Genomic DNA, 19,843 nt, shown 5'->3' with positions numbered 1-19,843 from the left:
TCATGTCTTCATATTCATGGAATTTCATTACAACATAATCAGCTATCTCTTTAATCCTCATTCTGATGACACCCTTTTCTTGAAGCAAACGTCCAATCTGCTGGGCCCGAGCCTCTAACACTTGTGTATCTGTGTTGTTTTGGTCTTGTAACTATTGCAGGCTTTCTTGTAGTTGGTAAATCAATGTATAGCAATGCTCTCTTTCTGTCTTGAATCCTTTATTTGCTTGACCATTTTATTTTCCAGGGCAACCAGCCTTTTCTGTAAAATTGCTACTTCTTTGTCATATTTCTGCTTCAACTGGTGGGCTAATCTAGCATGTTCTTCTGCACTTTTGGCCAACTGTTCTTGAGCATTTAACAAGTCCTTTTTGGCCTTTGTCAAGTCAAAACCATAATCATGCACTTTCCGCCTTAGGTTGGTTATAATTTTCTCATCTCTCTCACTTCTTACCGGTGTCTCGGCGGCTATTTTCATTCTCTGGATTTGGGCTCGAAGGGCTTCATTTTCCCTAGCCAACCTCTTCTTTTCCCCTTCATCTTCAGCTGTCTGCAAACTACTATCAAATTTGATTTTTTCAATTTGTTCTTCTAGTTTGTTTATAGTAGTCCGGTATTCCTTTTCTTTAGCTAACCAAACCCATTGCTCTCGTGCTCCATCGGTGAATTGTTGGACATGGGGCCTTTTGACGGGCTGTTCTGGATCTTGATCGACCCGACTTCATTTACCATACCATATGGCGTAGTTGGATCCTACTTCACCCATGGACAAATCTTGTACTTGAGTCTGTGGTTCCAAGAACCTACATTGGTGCCAAATCTGACGAACCCTTTCTTCTGGAAATATGGCTTTTGGGCATAGTTCAATAACCTGTGGACTCAAATCTTCGTCATAGGGGACTGTTTGGTATCTGCCCAATTGGCGTAGGACCCGATGCGGGGCATATGGTTGAATACTCCGAAGACCCATTAATAAAAGAAAGCACACTCCGGCGGACATATAAATAACTTCATCGACCGGGAGCCAACCGAAAGTCCACTCAATTCGATTTACGTTTAAAGAACCCAAATACGCGAACCATGCCTCAGTACCTTCTGGCAACTCATGACCGTTTACTCGGTTTTCATATTCTTTGATGCAATTGAGTCCGGTCAGACCGTAGTTCATGTAACCTGGGCGATGACAAAGATGTTCTACCAACCACATTTGTAAAAGCAAGTTGCAACCCTCAAAAAACTTTGTCCCGGCTCGACAAGCGGTTAAAGCTCGGTAAATTTCTGCGAGAATCATCGGTATGATAGTGCCATTGGCCTTTTTGACCATAAAGTCGGCCACTCCTGCGAGCCCCAATTCTATATGTTTGTCACTCCTTGGGCATATCAGAGTGCCTAAAAATGCCACCACAAAGGCCAAACCCCTACGTGCTTCCCATTTGTCTTTATTTCCCTGATGATTCAAATCAGTGTCCGGAGCCTCAAATCCGTGGGGGTCCCCATACCGGCTGTATAAGAAACGGAATGTGCAGAATCCTCCGGTTAAATTTTCATCTTTAACCTGCCGGCTAATACTCAAGAGGTCCAAAAACTTATGAGGGGTTACAGTTCTTGGTGCTACTGGATATTGATGCCTTAGCTTCCCTTCGAAACCAGCATAACCTGCTATTTTCTCTAGTGTAGGGGTCAACTCGAAATCAGAGAAGTGGAAAATATTGTGTGTTGGGTCCCAAAACGGTATCAAAGCTTCGATTATATCAACCCTTGGTTTAATTTCCAGAAGACCAGTGAGCGCACCTAAAGCCTTTGTCACAGAACGCTTGGTGACCTCCCCCAAGTCGTTCCACCACATATGGAGTCCTAGTGGAATCTCGTCTACGACTCGAAAAGGTATATTTTCAACAGTGCTCATCCTGCACATTTTATTTAAGGCGACTGGTTAAAAACAAGTGATTTTTGATTTTTATTTTTATTTTTATTTTTGACCCCAAAAGAAAGATTATTTGTGCAAAATAAAACTCAAACAACTCAAGGCCACCTTTGCAAATACGGCCCTTCAGCCCTTCAAAAATAAAAATTTTAAAGATGTGCTTGCTAAATGGCCAAAATTAGGAAAAGAGCCATAGGTGACTATTCTGGTAAAACAAACTTCCTGCGTCCTGTCGGGACGTTTCTGGCTATTTGGACGGAAAGTGACATCCCCTAATTTTATTTATGACAAAATGATGCATTTTTATATTTTCTGATTATTTTTGCAAAAATGGGGCCGGACCCGATGAGGATTGCCTACGTATCTCACATCCGGTGAGAATCAAACCCACGTAGTTCGGTCAATTTTGATGCACAGAAAAAAATATGATTTATTTTGAAATGATTCTCTCTTTTTTTTTGAAATTTTGGCAGAGTAACGGAATTTTTGAATATCGGGATTATCAAAATCGGGCATTTTTCTATCCTACCTCACTCTTGGTTTTTCTTTTTATTTTTTTCTTAATTTTCTTTCCTTACTCTAGAAGCCGGTCAACATACAAGCCAAGAAAATTAATGCACAAGTAGCACGTAAAGAATGCATCAGGATGGTCTTTTGATTTTCGGGTGCACCTATCCTAGACGGACCCAACCCCTGTGTTGAGTCCCCTAAGTCAAATGCACGTGATGCAAGCAAACGTGCCTACTAGGGATCCGGTATGAGGCTGTGTTATTCTAAGTTTTAAATCCTGGGTGTATTGTTCTAGACCTGGCTTACCCGAGCGGACAACTCGATCCGAGACAACTCGAGCCGGGGGGGGCAGCGTACCGGGAATACAGAAGCTTCACCGGCTTTGCAACTTGTCCGAACCTCGTTCTAAAATTAGGATATGACTCTAACAGAAAAGAAGCCACGCGAAGCGCACGCTCCCCAGAAGATTTAGAAGACTCAGAGAGAAGGAGGGTTTCGTAGCAATTTATATACAGTTCAAACAATATCAAAGCGGTAAAAAGCGGCATTTAGCACATTAGGCTCAAACACGTAAAAATCAGATAATAGACAAAAACCAAGTATAATAGTTATTCTAAGCTCGAATTCTGAACCCTGAACCAGAAGTTCTGGGTTTTTTTTTCCCAGCAGAGTCGCCAGAGCTGTCACACCTCCTTTTTCCCGAAAGAATAGGGGATAGGAGAGTTTTTTCAATTAAAGTGACAATATTCGAAATTGAATTATTTATTTGATCAGAGTCGCCACTTGGAATAAGTTATGGTATCCCAAGTCACCGGTTTATTTTAAATCCCAAATCGAGGAAATTTGACTCTATTTATGGTCTGCGAACACAGAAGACCGGGTAAGAAATTCTATTAACCCGGGAGAAGGTGTGAGGCACTCCCGAGTTCCGTGGTTTTAGCACGGTCGCTCAACTATTAATAATTGGCCTAATTATCTGATTTAATACATGTTTTAAAACCTAGTGTGCATTTTTATCTTCTAAAATGCTTTTAATTATTTATGAAATTATTTCTGAAACAAGTCACGATGTCGTACACTTGTCGTTTTGGCACACGTCGCAAACCGTGCCACATGAAATGCACCCGCGATTGACGACATGCTTATTTTTATTATCATTTGAAGTTACGGTCAAGTCGCGTGAAACGCGCACTTGAGTTGGGATTCATGTATCGTGACCATGCCACGGAAATCGTACCCATGGTCACGATGATTTATTAATCGCGCCTAAAGCAAACTGGCGTATTTAAATTATTTCCCTAAGATCTAAACTTTGAGATTATTGCAGAGGCACATATTATGGAAATGAAGTTGTTTGGAAGTCAAGAAATATTTTATTTACTTAGAGTATTGACAAGTTATTTACACTTAGAAAACTTTATAACTTACTACTCAATCTTTGAAATTACAAGGCATTAATCTATTATGGAAGAAGTGGGCTAGCTTTATCCTAAAATAAAACATGGTCTAGCAAGGTTCATTTGACCCAATTCTATTAAAAGTATCATGATAAAAATCAATCCAAAACCAGGATAATGGGCTGTGCACTTAAAATCTAGTGAATTGAATCCAGCCCCAAAGTTGCCCGTTAAACTCTAAGAAAATCTTTGAAAGTAATCATCTGACCTTAGTTCCTTCATATCATTATTTTATAGCTCCTAATATAAATCTAACGAGAAAACCAAAACGATAAAAATACTAATGAAACAAATAATAGTAATGACGTAAGCCCACTTAACTAATTACATCTGGCCACCATGAGAGATACTGTCCTCAAAACAATAATTAAGAAAAAAATAGTTTTTCTAACATGGATAAACATATCAATTAGGACAACACATTATAAATCAAAATAAAACAACTAAAATATTGACATAAGAAGCATCGTGGAAATCAGTAGACGAGTTGTTAAAGAAGAACAAGACGGACCTTTTTGGAATAAACTTTTCACTTTATTGACATAAAAATTTCCAAGTTCGAATTACCGAAGGATGGTGCCAGCTACAACTTGAAGGCAGACAGGTCGTTGGACGGAGTTCAAACAGCCTCGACGGATCTGGATCGCGGATGAACGAGAACCTTACTGGAAAAGATCTCGAATAGGAGCTTTCTCGACGATAAAACTCGACGGAAGATCTTATTGTTTTGAGAACCTCTGGACGTGTTTGTGCGAGAGGTTCTGGGATGGGCTTGGGCGATGATTTGGTGACTGTTTTCGGATGGTTTAGCAGTTGGTCGTCGGGCTGAAACAATGGAGTTTTAATAAAGAAAAGGGGCTTCTTTCATGGCTGTTTGGACGGCTATTTTGCTGGAAAAATGAAGCTCTTTTTTGCTGGTTTTTATGGAGTTTCAAGGCTCATTCATGGTGGTTTTAGATTATTTTTGTAGCTGGGTTTGGGTAAAGAGAGAGGAGCTTTACATGGCTATAAAAATGGTGTTCAATGAAGAAAAGGACGTGAAGAAGATGGGGTCGAATCCAGCTTTGTTGGGGGAGAGCTTTCTCTTTCTCTCCTTCTTCGTTTCTTTCTCTTTTTTGTTGTTTTTGTTCCCTTCGTTTTTCAGATCTCCCTCCTCTGTTTTTGCATCTCTATTTTTTTTTTCTCTTGCCGCTGAAGTGGGGGAATTAGCTTAGGGTTTTTGGGTGTTAATTTGGTTTTTATATGGTAGTGGGGAATGAGTATTGGCCTTTGGATGAAAGTAGATCAATGGCTATGATTAAGGGAGGGGTTTGATGGGTGAGAAAAGGGTTTGGGCTAAAAGGGATTGGGAAGAATAGGCCTTTATCTTGCTGGGCCACCAAAATACAAAAATGAGCTCCCAATTGGCCCAAATTCAATTCTTACTCATTGAGCAAAAAATAAAAATAAAAATACTAATACTATCAAAATATACTAATTAATACAAAATTATTTTTTGGTATTTTTAAATAATAATAAAAATAATATCTTTCTAAAAATACCTAATACCTAAATTAAATAGAGAAAATGAAACTATTTTTGTATTTTTTCAATTTTTGTGCTTTAAAAAATAGAATTAAAATTAATAATAAAGTAAAATCCTATAGAAATAAACTCAAATAAATATTCTAAAAAATACTAGGACTATTAAAGGTAATTCTAATGTGTGGGTCAAAAATTACGTGCTTACAGTGCCCTTGTTTGAATTCCAGCTGCCCTTGATCTAGTAGTCATGCGATGTTGTGCACTTTGGACTTAGAGTTGTCTTTGAGTTATAGCTGTCTTGCCTTTCCATTTAAGCCCTTTGGTTGGTTGGTAACCAATGTCACCAGTCACATGTGCTGAATTGATCACAGTAGCAGATGGAGTTTTAACTGTTCTGCTGCTAGGCAGCCCTTGCTGAAACAGGAATAAACACTTATATTAGCACAAGCTGTTATTCTGCCTAACAAAAATAGTAAACTTAAAATTTAAGACACTTACATTAACACTAGTATATCCACTTTGCGAAATAAATACACCATGTCCCACAACCCTTGATTTCTTGTAACCACTTCTAGCCCTTTTACCTTTACTGCTTGTACCAGAATCACCTCTATTTCTCTTCTTTGGATTAACAATTGAGGATTGTTGTGATTCAGCAAACTAGTACATAAAACAGAACTACAATTAGTGAGCTATATGAATTACCAGAGGCATAAATAACTTAAAAGTTAATACTTTACCTCTGGTGGGGCTTTAACCTTGGTTTTAGGATTGAGATTCTTTGGACAACCCCTCTTGTTATGATTGGCTTCCTTGCAGATTGAGCATGTCATAGTTATGCCTCTTTTTGGTGACTTTTCAGCTCTTTTGATTTCTACAATATCTTTTTTCCTGTTTTTGTTTTGTCTTCCAAGCATTTTCACCACTGGAGAAGGCTCAACCTTTGGATTATCAGTTTCCGGCCACATTGCCATGCATGGCACAGGTTGAATGAAGTGTGATATGCCTTCATATATGTCTCTTTCTTGTACGAGCTTGAGATTCCCTCTGATGCATCCTGCCTCAGATAGTGCATTATTGCTATAGCATGTGCACATGGGATCCTTTTTAATCCCATACTCTGCAACTGTACTTTTCATTTTCTAAGTTTACAATATGTTTCGTGTTTACCTCTTCTGACACTTCAAACCATTCATCTCCATTTCAATATATAGTGACTTGCATTGATTTTTTCACATTGGTATTGAACACCATCATTGCTATTGGAGATATCCCATCCACCCATATCTCAGCAAATGCCCTGGACTTGCTCACCCTAATCATCACTTTAACTCTAATTTCTTCCAATATTGTAATAATAGTCTTGTTCGTAGGGCCTAAGATCCAGGCATTAAAGCTTTCTGCCATATTATTGACTACACTATCATATTTGGAGAATGTTTGAAAATATGTCTTGCACTATCTTTCCTTGTTGTATCTGATTAAGTCTTCAACAATCCCATTCCCTAGCCGAGCTAGAACATCAAGCTTTCTCTTAAAATATGCCTCATAAGTAGCCCTAACATAACCCCAGAGTCTTTTTCTTCTTTCTAACCCTCTCCCATTTTTGTGCTCAATTTGCTAAAATGTGCCTAGCACATATCCTATGCTCACATTCATGTAGTATTTTTTCAACTACAGATATCAATCCCTGTCATTCAAGAACAATAAACATGTACTTAGAAACATAATAATAGTAATAAAATATACATTTAATATAAAGATAAAGACTTACCTTTTGCATGTCACTAATGATAGTGAGTTGTGAACCATCTCCCAAGTGAATATCTTCTTGCAAAATCTTAAGAAATCATCTCCATGTCTCTTCTTTTTTTCTGGGTAACTACTGCCCATACCACTGGAAATATTTGGTTGTTTCCATCTTTGGAAACAGCTACTAGGAGCTGACTCTTACAAATTCCCTTAATAAAGCATCCATCCAGACTTATACATTTTCTACAACCCTGTAAGAATTCCTTTTTCATAGCATCAAAGTAAATGTGGAAAGAGTTGAATTGTTTCTTCCCATCTACTGTATCTGTAAACTTAACCACACATGTGCTATAAGGATTACTTTGGAGCAAGACATCTATGTAGTCAAGAATCCTATTAAACTCTACCACATGATCTCCATAGCTTTCTGCAACACTGACTTTCTTGTTTTTAAACACACAGCCTTGCCTACATACACACCTAGATCTTTCCTTATAAAATCTTGAATTTCCCACTCTTTGATTGTAGGTTGTGAGATAATTCTATCTTTGAGGTACACTGCTAGATATTTTGAGTTACAAAGGAAGTTGGTTTTTGTCCTATGACTTTTGTGTCTTGGATTGTAGGTCTTGACTGTGAAATTTTTACTTCTTCCTTCCTTGCTAGCAAAGATCACCCATGGGCAGCCACCTTTACATTTAACCCTTACTCTAGTAGGCTCATTCACATACTTGTCTAACTAAACTCCCTTCTTCAAAGCATACTTTGTTACTGTTATCCTAAACTCAGTCACATTTTCAAATACCAAACCCAACTGCTAAATCATAATTTTGCATGTTGGATCATAAATCACCATGTTACTCTTTCTTCTACCACTTAATTGTCCTCCTTCACCTTCATCGTCAGATACAGGTTCGGGTTCTTTATCAGAATCAAAGGAATCACAATCAGAACTATCATAGTATGGCTCATCTGCTAATGGTTTACCATTCAGACTTCTCCTCTCTTCATTTAATAGCTAGGTCTTGTGCAGCTTCTTCTTCATCTGTATCTGTCCAGTCTATTGAAGAATACCCATCTTCATCAAAATAATATCAAATAACAAGAATCAATCATCAAAACTCATGATTTTCAACTTGATAACTAAAGAGTAGCTAGAAACATAACCAAGTGTCCCATTCCTATCAAACCAACTCGGAATTGCACCTAATTTTGTAGACAAGTTTCAAATAGAAACACGAGCCTATTTCAAGTCCCAAAACCAAAAAAATCTGAATCTCGATAACCATAAAGTCAACCTAGGGTCAAACCTAGGGAATTTCCAAACATTTAAATTCCTAACTTTCGGCAAAACAAGTCAAATCAACCTAGGGACCTCCAATTACAATTTCGGGAATACGCCCAAGTCCAAAATCACAATACGAACCTACTGAAATTGTCAAAACACCGATCCAAGATTGTTTACTCAAAAATATTGACCGTAGTCAACTCAAGTTATTTTTAAAGCAAAAAATCATATTTTTTTCATTTTTTTACGTCAAAAACTTTTCGGAAAACAACACGAACCACGCACATCAATGAAGAAATATCAAATAAAGCTAATAGAGGTGTCAGAACATGGAAATAAGGGTTAGTACTCAAAACGACATATCGGGTCGTCACATCAAGTTATCAAACCGTATAGTGCTTGCTTTCACTTTGGTATTCATATTTGAATTTAAGACAAAGTAAATATTGACAAGAAAAGATACATTTGTCACTTTTCATTACTTCCCAAAAGTCTAACAACGTAATATTTGGCTAATAATCTTTAAGTGTTTCTTATTATTGCCTCTACGTTGGTCAAATTTGGTAGTTGATTATGAACAGTTGTCAACTAATAATTTCTACTTTATTAAGTCAGTTCGAAACGACCGAGACACCCACGGCTCCCCTTATTCACCTCTTTTTTATGGGAAAAGAAATCCTCCCCTTAGCAATTAGCAATAAGGGTTTTTCTGTTTTAATTCCATAGTTGGGTAAGATGATCCTTGATAAACGTACGAAAACAACAATGTGACGGATAGAATACAATAACAACATATCCAGTATAATCCCATAAAGATATGAAATTTTTGATAGTTAATATTTGAGTTCCAATGCTTTATTATACTTTTTTCTCTTTATTACTTTTATAAAATTTAATGTTCTTGAATTGTTAAAGAAACAAAAAAAAAATAGGCTGCTTAGGACCAGGAAAGCTACACCTACCTACTTCCAGTTGAACTCAACATGTATATGGTTATACAAATAACATGTGTAGCCAAACTTCTAGCTTATTTTGAGAAATATCTTTCTCAAAAGTATTTTTCAAAAAAGTACTTTTGGTGAGAAGTAATTTGTGTTTGATTAATTAATTTGAAAAGCATTTTGAGCAGTAATTAGTGTTGGGCCAAACTTTTGAAAACTGCTTCTAAGTGTATTTTTCTCAAAAGTGCTTCTCAGAAAAGTGTATTGAGAACCTACTTTTTTCTGCTTCTCAAAAAATGTTTCAGTTTCTCCTCAAAAGTATTTTTTTTCATCTAAAAAGCACTTTTAGCCAAAAAGAAAAAATAAAAAAAATAGCCAAACCGACTATAAGTCTTTTCATAGGGATGACTTCATGTATAGAAGCTTTTGATTTCTTTATGACTTCTAGGGTTCCACATTTCTAGACACTCAAGGGGTCATTTGGTTTATCATATTATAAAAAAAATAATCTCTAACATAAAAGTTCGAATAAGTTATAAAATGTTTGGTCAATTGGTTGGTTGCGTAAGAAAAATGATCGTCACATGACTTAATACAATATTTGATTGGTCTTATTTAACTCCCGTTACTAATACTTGCATAATTTATGTGACAATTTGCGTATTCTTTTTATTATGATGTAAAATAAGAATATATTTATTTACAATCATTGAATAAAAATAACTAAACACAATAAAAATAAACCTTAAATAATTTAGACATATATATTATACACCTGGCATATGTGTTGTATAATTTATATAGATTTAATCTGTGTATGAGATGTATAATTCAGGCTTTTATGTCATACAAATGGAATATGTATTATATAATTAGTGTACAATTATATATACAAGAATTATTTTCTGTATATGATTATTAGTTTTAGTGTGTCTAAAAGTCTCTGATATATTTGATGTATGTGATTTTTTCGTTTAGTTCATATAATTTATATTTTTATAATATAATTTTAATCAATGTGAGTATAACTTCTGAGATTTGGACCAAAGATCTCGCTAGGTATTCGTAGGGTTTGAAAACAAACGTGATTTTCAGACTTTTTGTGGACTCTTTGGGGTTTGGAAACAAACGTGATCTCGGCTGACTTTTTGCGGACTCTTCCGCTTCTTATTCTTTTGTATTTGTTAGGGTAGAAGTTTTTGATATAACAATATTTCATTCGGAGGATCTAATTGATTTGGTTATATTATTAGGGCTCGTTTGGTACGAGGAATAAAGAATAATTAATTCCGAGATTAAATTTGAGATGAGTTTATCTCACGTTTGGTTGGGATAAAATCGCATTATAATTAATCCCGGATTAGTTGTCATGTGATTGTATGTTATTTTATCCCTATGGGAGGGTGGGATAACAATTCCAGGATAACTAATCCCAGAATAATTAAATCTCAGAATAATTAATTTTGGAATAACTTATTTCCCAACCAAACGACCCCTTATAGGGTTATGTGTACATTAATTTTTAGGGTTAAGCAGAGTTCAGAATACTAGTGAACTGGCTATTTGTGTTTGTTTCCCTTACTTATTGGGAATCTTACGAGAATGTACAAAAAAAAGACATTATTTACCAATAACTAGCCATTTTAGTCTTGCAACCAAAAATAGCCCAACAAAATTATCAATGATATGCAACATTCAAAAAACATAGGCAAAAAAAAGATTTTTTCAATGGGTATTATTGAAGTTCGTTAAAAACACATAGATGAGGCAATACAACATTTGACGAAGTTTGAAGGTGACTTAGACTAGTTTGGAGTTAAAATTCATTATCAATGATAAATAATATTAAAAACAATTAGGCAAAATATGATTGTTTTTCAACGAGTATAGATGGAATTCGTTGAAACATATAAATGAGGCAATATACAAAATTTGAGCAACATTGGAGGTAATTTAGACTGGTTTGGTATCAAATTCATTGTTAAAATCAAGTTTAAAAAATTCTTCTACTACACATATATCAAACATGTATCATGCATATCATACACATGTATACATGGATACACATGTGATACATATATGATACATATGTGATACACAAATGATATACGGTGTGATACACATATGTTCTTCGATGTTCATCTTGTGTACTTCGAATTTGGCTCAAATTTCAATTCAAACCGCCTAAAATCTTCCCTAAATCATGCCACTTATTCAAGTCCTGTAGCTAGTTGTAAAAGGACCACAGTTCACCTTTCTCATGCGTTTTTTGTATTATCTACCAATACATCAACATCCGAATGTGAAACTCGTGAAGGTGAGGGATGAGAAAACCCTACCAATACCAATACTTAAATCTTGTGTGACGATTGAACATGCTCAATTAATTACAATTAAAAAAATCATTTCCTATTTATGATTATTATTATGCTTTCTACGTTAGGTGAGAGATGGCGTCTTTTTTTTTTGTACTAACATGTCGGTGGGTTTTCAAAATGCAAGATGGTAAAACTCCTCCCATTTACAAGTTTGAAAATATAAACAATAATCAATTAGTATTATACTAAATATTATACATGTGGTGTTGATCTGTAAAAATACTATGAGAATGCTGGGTTTCAATCTTGAATGAGGGAGTTGCCACTTACATAGCTTAAGATGTACCTTGGCTAAAGGAATTTAACTTATAACATATATAAAGAAAGATTTTTTTAAACTTGTAATCTTAAATACATTATGACATTTATGTGAATATAAGACTTTTGAAATTTATGATTTTAAATATAACATAACATTTTTATGGTTATAAAAATTTATCATTAAAGTTAAAATAGAAAGTTCAAGTCAAATTTTTTCTTAATTTAAAAATGTATCACTATCAACGGACTAATAATAAAATCCTGTCATTTTTTTTTAGACGGATAGAATATTATATATTGAACTATTTATCAGTAGGCAAAAAGACAAGTTTAAAGATTTTTTCTAAGATTTTATGTCATTGAGCACCACTGAACCAACTAATCTTAGAATACACGTGTTGTACGTGTACCCCACATTAATAAATACCACACGTGTATCCCATGTCAAAGTTACCATCGTTAAAAAAAAAATACATAAATATAGTGCAAATTTCTGAAAATAATTAATGCGGACCCTATTTAGGAAAGGTGTCTTATTATGATTTTTTGTGCTGTCTACAATTGCTGCAATTTCTTTCTCTCTCTATCTCTATCTCTATCTCTCCCTTTTTCTATTCTCCTCTATATTCTTAATTAATTTTTTTGTTATTTTTTTTTAGCTGTTGAGTATAATTTTAAATATTGTGCAAAAAATGGAGAGAAACATATTATTTGAGTAGAAATTAAAATGTTTTTAATTGTTTATTAAATATTTTTTGTTGAAATATTTATTATTTTATTAATAATTTAGCTAATTCAATAAAGGAAGAATAATTTTCTTTTCTTTTAAAAAAAAGCCTATCAACATCGTGTTTGGAATTTTTTTTTAATAGTGTAAATAGATTGAATAAAATTCATAAAAATGAAGATACTTACAAGAGTAAATTAATTATGAAGACAAAAAATATAACTAAAGACAACGGATAGATATGGATAGGAATTCTCGAAAAAATATCCCAAAACAAAAAACAAATGAGAGACAAATATCATAATTTTAGTGGACTATATTCACTGAAAAATATAAATGTTTACCCACATAAACGGATAACAATTGAATTTATTTGTGATTTTAAGGATATGTGGATTAATTCAATACGAGTGATTAATAGTATTAGATTAAACATATGCAAAACATAATAGATGACCAAACCAATGATAAGGGTGATTCCGAGCTTGACTCGATAAAGAACCTGCCCTCGATTCCAAGCTTATATTTATGAAGAATTTAAGAACAAGAAATAAGAGTTTTGAACAACAAAGAGAACCGAAATAAATTGCCTTGATATGGGTGTTACAATGTGTGGCCTGAATAACAATCTTTCCCCTTTATATAGTAAGAGTATTTACCCTAAGTACAATTCTAATAAAGGTAAAGATCTTATGTTTCGCTAATCACTGATTTTTTGCCGATACGGGTCGAGATTCACATAGTGATATCCGGTTGGGCACGGACTTCACGATCCTCTGTTAGTCGTATGTAGCTGTTTGATAATACCCTCCAATGTCTTAATCCTCGAGCCGGACCCAGAGGACATGGCCCCGATACCCCCGAGGGCAGATGTTTTGCCCGAGACCCAATACGAGGATTCTTTACTCTGACTCCGATTCATTACGGTCACGTTTCTGTTCCGTTTTGCTTATCGAAAAATCGAGGTGTTTAGTGGGCTCGATCTCACCCGTATACGATAAACATACACAATGTTAATACTTAATCGGATAATTTCATTGGGGAGAGCTAAAGTCATTCTAATCGTAAGCAAAAGCAGTTACCGTCTTGCTTCATTGATTCAGTCGATGATCTCATGTATCAGACTTTCTCGAAGTGTGGTGCAAGGATTTGCAGCACCAAAGATTTCATTCTTCGACATCCGGGGTTACGATTCTCGAATTGAAACTCTAATTATATTTATCCTATTAGTGTCTACAACAAGTGGTTGAAAAAAAATACCGTTGTATGGTCTTCAAATTAACAAAGTCATCCTTACCATAGAAATAAAGTATAAATTTTTTTATCCAAAATACATACATCAAGAACAAAAAGTAGAATATATAGAAATGACATGATTTAACAATCGAGAATTAAAAATTTGCCATAATGCTATCTCCAAGTACTCCTAATAATGTGACAACTCTCCGGCGACTAATCATGAAATATGTGGAATACATAGTGTAAAATAGACTGTTAAAATATTACAAAAGTTACATCAACAACAACAACTCAGTATAATCCCATTAGTGGGGTCTGGAGAGGGTAGTTTGTACACAGACCTTACCCCTAGCTTGGGTAGAAAGATTGTTTCCGATAGACCCTCGGCTCCCTCCCTCCAAGAACTCTCCACCTTACTCTTAGGGTGACTCGAACTCACAATCTCTTGGTTGGAAGTGGAGGATGCTCACCAGTAGTTAATGACCGTATAATTTAAAATTTTCAGAAATATTGAGCCGAATTTAAAATTAAATTACCAATGAAGGAGTGTATATCAGTATATGTATTACCTTTAGTCGCTGGAGTTTAAAACATGAGCCTTTTTATGAAGTTATTAATGTGGCAGAAATTAATTAAATGTTGAGATTATGTGGTAATATCCCAATAGGAATCAAATAGTTTGGGTGTGAAGAAAAAGTTTCAATAGCATCGTAATTGTGGAAAAAGGTGATTTAAGGTTATTTCCTTTAAAATTTAGGCAAAAGTCACTCGTATTAAACCTAAAAAATAATCCCAATGGAAGTTATTTTAAATTAAAAAAAATAATTTGTTAAGCAGTATCATGATTTTAATATAATATAGATAGATAGATTACCTCATTGCCATTGTGACTTCGTAATATTCTCAATCTGCCCCTTAAGAATGCAAAGCAACTTTCAATTGTTATAAATTGGAGGAACCAAAAGAAATGAGATGCGCAAAACCTTCATCTCTTTGAGACCATTCTAATTGCCAATAATTTCAGATAGAATGGAATTTGAAAAGGTACGTAATACTCATGCTCAAATTTTTTCTATAGTATTTTCTTGTATACTCAAGTTCAATGACGACCCAACTCACTAGTATTATATATTTTATGATAGATTTATTTATTACCCGCATACTCATTCTTTCATGTCAAATCATAAAATATATTTTTAATTGAAGTTTCTTCTTTTGTGGTTATGAGATAGGAATTTGACTTAATGGTTGTCCCAACAAAAGGTGAAATCAACTCGCCCCCTCCACCGCGAAAGAATTTGAGTCTCAGTGTGGTAGAACCTGATGAAAAAGATATTAAAATATCTTCGCAAGAACTGGACAGAATTTTGACTCAATATTTAGAGACATTGTCCAATCGGAAAAAATATCATTTAGGTAAGTATATGTTCAGTGGCTTTTTCTATAAATATAGTCATCAAATTTAACTTTTATACACAATTTTAACAAAATAAAATTAAAAAGACTAGTATGCTAAGGTCTATAGATTGTAAGGCTAAATATCTTTGGATAAACCCGAGATCAACAAGTATAGCAGTATAGCTGCATGAAGTACGATGAAGTTCTTTTCTATCCACAGAAGATAGTGTTTCTAATATGTAGTTTTCTTTTTGTATACCCTTTGTGCTAATGTGGGAGAAGATAGTGTATGTCACCAATTGGGAGGGTAAGAAAGAGAGCATGTTGAAATTTTCTTTTGTACAGTATTTTTATAAAATACACTATTTTCTTTTTTTTTTCTTTTCTCTTGTTTTTCTTTTCTCCAGTTTCGTTAGTTATAAACTTGGCCTGAAATTAGTTTTGGCATTCTCCATATTCTTCCACGAGATTGAGTTGCAGATTTTATTCTTTCCTATCTCCACATTTCACTACACTTTATAGAGGATTACTGCTACTTTTAATCTCTTCAGATACCATTTTTAAGCTGTCAATTGCAATTGCTTCTTATAAAAAGGAATGAAAAAATCTAGTCCCAAGATCAACTTCTGATTAAACCCAGAAGAAACCCACGAAAGTTTTCTTTGTGATTTGACCACCCACACAACAGAATCATGATGTCGACATTTATTGAGAAAATTTTATTTGTTGAAGCAAAATTTTGAAATATGCATTGAGTTATTTTGGTTATCATTATCATATTAAAATTATTTCTCGGGTTTGGTTAAATTGAACAACTTATATTATATAGCTACTTTTGTATCGTGTATGTGCTGGAAAGATGGATTGAGGTAGAAATGAAGGTGGGAAAAGAAGTTGATGGGAACAAAAACAAAAAAAATATATGGTAGTGGCATTTCAGGATGATACTAATTTCATTTTTAAAAAAAGGATGATCCCCACAAAGAATATGTGTGTAGTTGAAAATTCGACCATAGTATAAAGGGGGTACTTATGCCTTTTTTTCCATTAAAAAATATAAATTATTAGTTAATTTCATACATATTCCAAAATTAATTTCACAACGAGAACTAGAGAAACTATTTCAAGAATAATGTAAAAAAAAAAAACTTTTTAGTTATACGTGTTCTCGAAATATTTAAACTTAGCCTCTTTAAATTGGTTTCCTTACAGGTTATCCAATTAATGTATGTTACGAGCATCATGCTGCTTTAGCTCCACTTTTGCAATTCTACTTGAACAATTGTGGAGATCCCTTCACTGAGAACACTATCGATTTCCATTCAAAAGATTTTGAAGTTGCTGTTTTAGATTGGTTTGCACAACTCTGGGAAATTGAGAAGGATGAATATTGGGGATACATTACCAATGGTGGCACAGAGGGAAATCTTCATGGCCTTTTAATTGGGTAGGTAATTTACTTTCCCCATCTCCATTGATGGACAAAGTTTAATTTCTTCTACTTCCAATTCAAGAGTATTTGAAATTAAGATGAAGGAGCAAGACGAGGAATTCTTTTGATTGCCGATTCCAACTTATATATAATTGTTGTTCTAGTAGAATAGTCTAACATGCCTATTTTGTGCGTGGAGATATTCTATTATATTTATACTTGATCTAAAAAAGAGTATTGTATATATTTAGAGACCTCATATCCAAATGATGTATTTCACGTTTACCCATTTGAATAAATATTTGTGCAGAAGAGAGCTACATCCCACTGGGATAATATATGCATCTAAGGATTCACATTACTCAGTTTTTAAAGCAGCAAGAATGTACAGAATGGAGCTAGAAACAATCAACACTTTATTTAATGGAGAGATTGATTATGCAGATCTGAGATCAAAGTTACTTCTCAACAAGAACAAACCAGCCATCATCAATGTCAATATTGGTAATAATATTCTTTTAAAGTTTATGAGTTTTAACTTGCTACTGATCAATTCATAGCTTGTTTTAGCTGGGTTGGATCGCATTTAATAATTTATACATATTTAATAGATTTTTAAATATAAATATAAGGTCAAGCTAAAGGCATTGACTTCATTCAAACTCATACCTAATATTGTAGCTCTACTCTGATTCTCATATGTGGATCGGAGTACTACTAATACTTTTAACATATTTGTAGGAACTACCTTCAAAGGAGCTATTGATGATCTTGATCTGATCCTACAAATACTTAAAAAATGTGGTTATTCCAATGATAAGTATTACATCCATTGTGACGCTGCACTATATGGGCTAATTATCCCATTTATCCAACATGTAAGATTAATTTAATCCATTATGTTCTTTAAATAAGAAACTTTCCATATATCTAGGGAACAAACAAAAAATGACCTAGCTAGTTCTCTATTGTATTTGACAACAGGCGAAAACAATTACCTTCAAGAAGTCAGTAGGCAGTGTTTCAATTTCAGGCCACAAATTCTTGGGATGTCCAATGCCTTGTGGCATTCAGATGACAAGGAAAAGTTACATTAGTAGTCTCTCAACAAAAATCGAGTATATTGCTTCCACTGATGCTACAATTTCTGGTAGTCGAAATGGCTTGGCACCAATACTCTTATGGTACAGTTTATGCATGAAAGGTCGTACCGGATTGCAACAAGATGCCAAAATGTGCATCGAAAATGCCCGATATTTGAAAGGCCAACTTCATAAAGCAGGAATTAGCGCTATGCTTAATGAGTTTAGCATTATCGTTGTCTTTGAACGACCTAATGACCATAAGTTCATTCGCCAATGGCAACTATCTTGCACAAGAGATATGACACATGCTGTGGTTATGCCATGCATCACAAGAGAAACGATAGACAATTTCTTTAAGGATTTAATGCATGAGAGGGAAAAATGGTACCGGGTTGGAACAACTGTGCCTCCTTGCCTAGCAGATGATATTGCTTCTCAAAACTGTCTTTGCTGCTGTCACAAGATGTGTCATTGAATTCCGTAGAAGAAAAGACTTGGAACGGTCGAGTATGCTTTTATGCAGAGGTGGCTCAATAAAATTGGTGATCAAACGCCAAACATTTAATAAATAGAAGACCTTAAATTTATTTATTTATAATCTTTTGAGAAATAAAGTTGATCTTCCTCTTGAGTTTCATTATCATCTTATTCAACTAAAATGGGACTTGTTCATATGTAGAACACTCTCCCATATTGTCTGATTAATTATTTGTTGTTAGTTAAAATTTTATCAAGAGCACCTCTTAAGAAAATATAAAAGTTTCAATTCTCTTCTTTTTTTTTTCTTTTCGAGTTTTGAGTTAATCTGATTGATATTTTCTGGTTAACTTATTTGAATTCTAATATACAACTTATGATAATATTTACTTTTGAAAGAAAAATTGTGAAACAATAACAAATTTCATATTAACAAATATATATAATAGAAAGTTAAGAGCAATCGAAGTTGATTATGGAAGTTGATGTCACGACCCAAATCTCTCTCTGTAGGATGTCGTGATGATACCTAGTCTTAGGGACTAGGTAAACCTAACATTTACTGAAATAATAATAATATTAATTAACGAATGACAAACATGAAATAGGAATCTCTATACAATACTTACAATCTAAAAATCGGTAGTACAAGTCATAAGCTCTACTGAGTTACTAGAAAGCCTATAAATACAATTGTTTTGAAGTAGAGATAAAACAGTGCGAGAACAATATCAGAAGGTGACTTTAAAGCCTGCGAACGCAGCACAGGTTTACCTTGAGTCTCCACAGCAAGGTCCGGACAGCTACCTAGCGATCAACTAACTCCAATTTACCTGGCTCTGCACAAAAATATGCAAAAGTGTAGTACGAAATCACAGTCGATACCCAGTAAGTATCAAGACTAAGCTCGGTGGAGTAGTGATGAGGTACAGTCAAGACACTCACTAATCAAATAATTTGTGCATTATAGCATACAAAAATAATAGGGAATAAATAGCAATGATAGCAACAATAACCAACTAGTGATATAAACAGCAAGGTAGCAAGAACACCGTAATTATTACTCAGACGTATAAGAAACACAAGTAAAACCAATTAAACAAGTCCTTCAAATATAAATCTTTCACATATAATTCTTTCGAATAAATACCCTCCGAATATATTTCTTCAAATAAATAATCCTTATATAAAAATCATAAAAATACGGGTCTCAGTCCCCTTTCATATTCTCACGGCATTTCGTACCCATATCTCTATCACAACCACACGGACAACTCTCGTGCCTAATATATCAATACATAAAATCTGCATGATCAATTTATTTTTAATAAAGTAAGTTATAATTTTTAAACCAAGTAAGAATTCAACAAAGAAATGGGTTTATTTTTAAAATAGTTTGAGTGAAGAAAATGACATTTCAGTTAAAATAAAGCATCAGATAGGCTACTGAG

General features: G+C 34.2%; 2 protein-coding genes and 1 long non-coding RNA gene across 3 annotated transcripts; 1 reads left to right on the top strand and 2 right to left on the bottom strand.

Moving 5' to 3' along the window:
* Positions 1-5,628: 5,628 nt before the first annotated feature.
* LOC108943437 (uncharacterized) lies at positions 5,629-6,297 on the bottom strand. Its single transcript, XM_018767477.2, has 3 exons — positions 6,155-6,297; positions 5,913-6,074; positions 5,629-5,828 (listed from the first exon to the last, which is right to left on the bottom strand). Exons 1-3 carry the CDS (start codon positions 6,245-6,247, stop codon positions 5,685-5,687), a joined length of 399 nt encoding a protein of 132 aa, XP_018622993.2. The 5' UTR covers positions 6,248-6,297; the 3' UTR covers positions 5,629-5,684.
* An 8,677-nt stretch (positions 6,298-14,974) lies between these two features.
* LOC108948853 (histidine decarboxylase-like) lies at positions 14,975-18,506 on the top strand. Its single transcript, XM_070182537.1, has 6 exons — positions 14,975-15,044; positions 15,233-15,416; positions 16,611-16,845; positions 17,141-17,334; positions 17,572-17,708; positions 17,815-18,506. The coding sequence occupies exons 1-6, from the start codon at positions 15,030-15,032 to the stop codon at positions 18,388-18,390; spliced, it is 1,341 nt and encodes a 446-aa protein (XP_070038638.1). The 5' UTR covers positions 14,975-15,029; the 3' UTR covers positions 18,391-18,506.
* On the bottom strand, positions 15,326-16,851 carry LOC138896909 (uncharacterized). Its single transcript, XR_011410474.1, has 2 exons — positions 16,804-16,851; positions 15,326-16,706 (listed from the first exon to the last, which is right to left on the bottom strand). It is a non-coding gene; the product is annotated as an uncharacterized lncRNA (long non-coding RNA).
* Positions 18,507-19,843: the final 1,337 nt, after the last annotated feature.

The sequence above is a fragment of the Nicotiana tomentosiformis genome, chromosome 8 (genome assembly GCF_000390325.3).
Source record: "Nicotiana tomentosiformis chromosome 8, ASM39032v3, whole genome shotgun sequence".
Classification (NCBI taxonomy): Eukaryota; Viridiplantae; Streptophyta; class Magnoliopsida; order Solanales; family Solanaceae; genus Nicotiana; species Nicotiana tomentosiformis.
Note: the sequence above shows the minus strand (reverse complement) of the source record. Positions and strands in the feature narration are given on the sequence as shown.

Coding starts and splice junctions, on each gene's coding strand:
- LOC108943437 (XM_018767477.2), bottom strand. CDS start 6,247: ATGACATGCTCAATCTGCAAGGAAGCCAATCATAACAAGAGGGGTTGT. Junction 6,075..6,154: donor AGGTTAAAGCCCCACCAGAG/GTAAAGTATTAA, acceptor TTTATGTACTAG/TTTGCTGAATCACAACAATC. Junction 5,829..5,912: donor GTGGATATACTAGTGTTAAT/GTAAGTGTCTTA, acceptor TTCCTGTTTCAG/CAAGGGCTGCCTAGCAGCAG.
- LOC108948853 (XM_070182537.1), top strand. Junction 17,335..17,571: donor CATCATCAATGTCAATATTG/GTAATAATATTC, acceptor ACATATTTGTAG/GAACTACCTTCAAAGGAGCT. Junction 17,709..17,814: donor TTATCCCATTTATCCAACAT/GTAAGATTAATT, acceptor ATTTGACAACAG/GCGAAAACAATTACCTTCAA.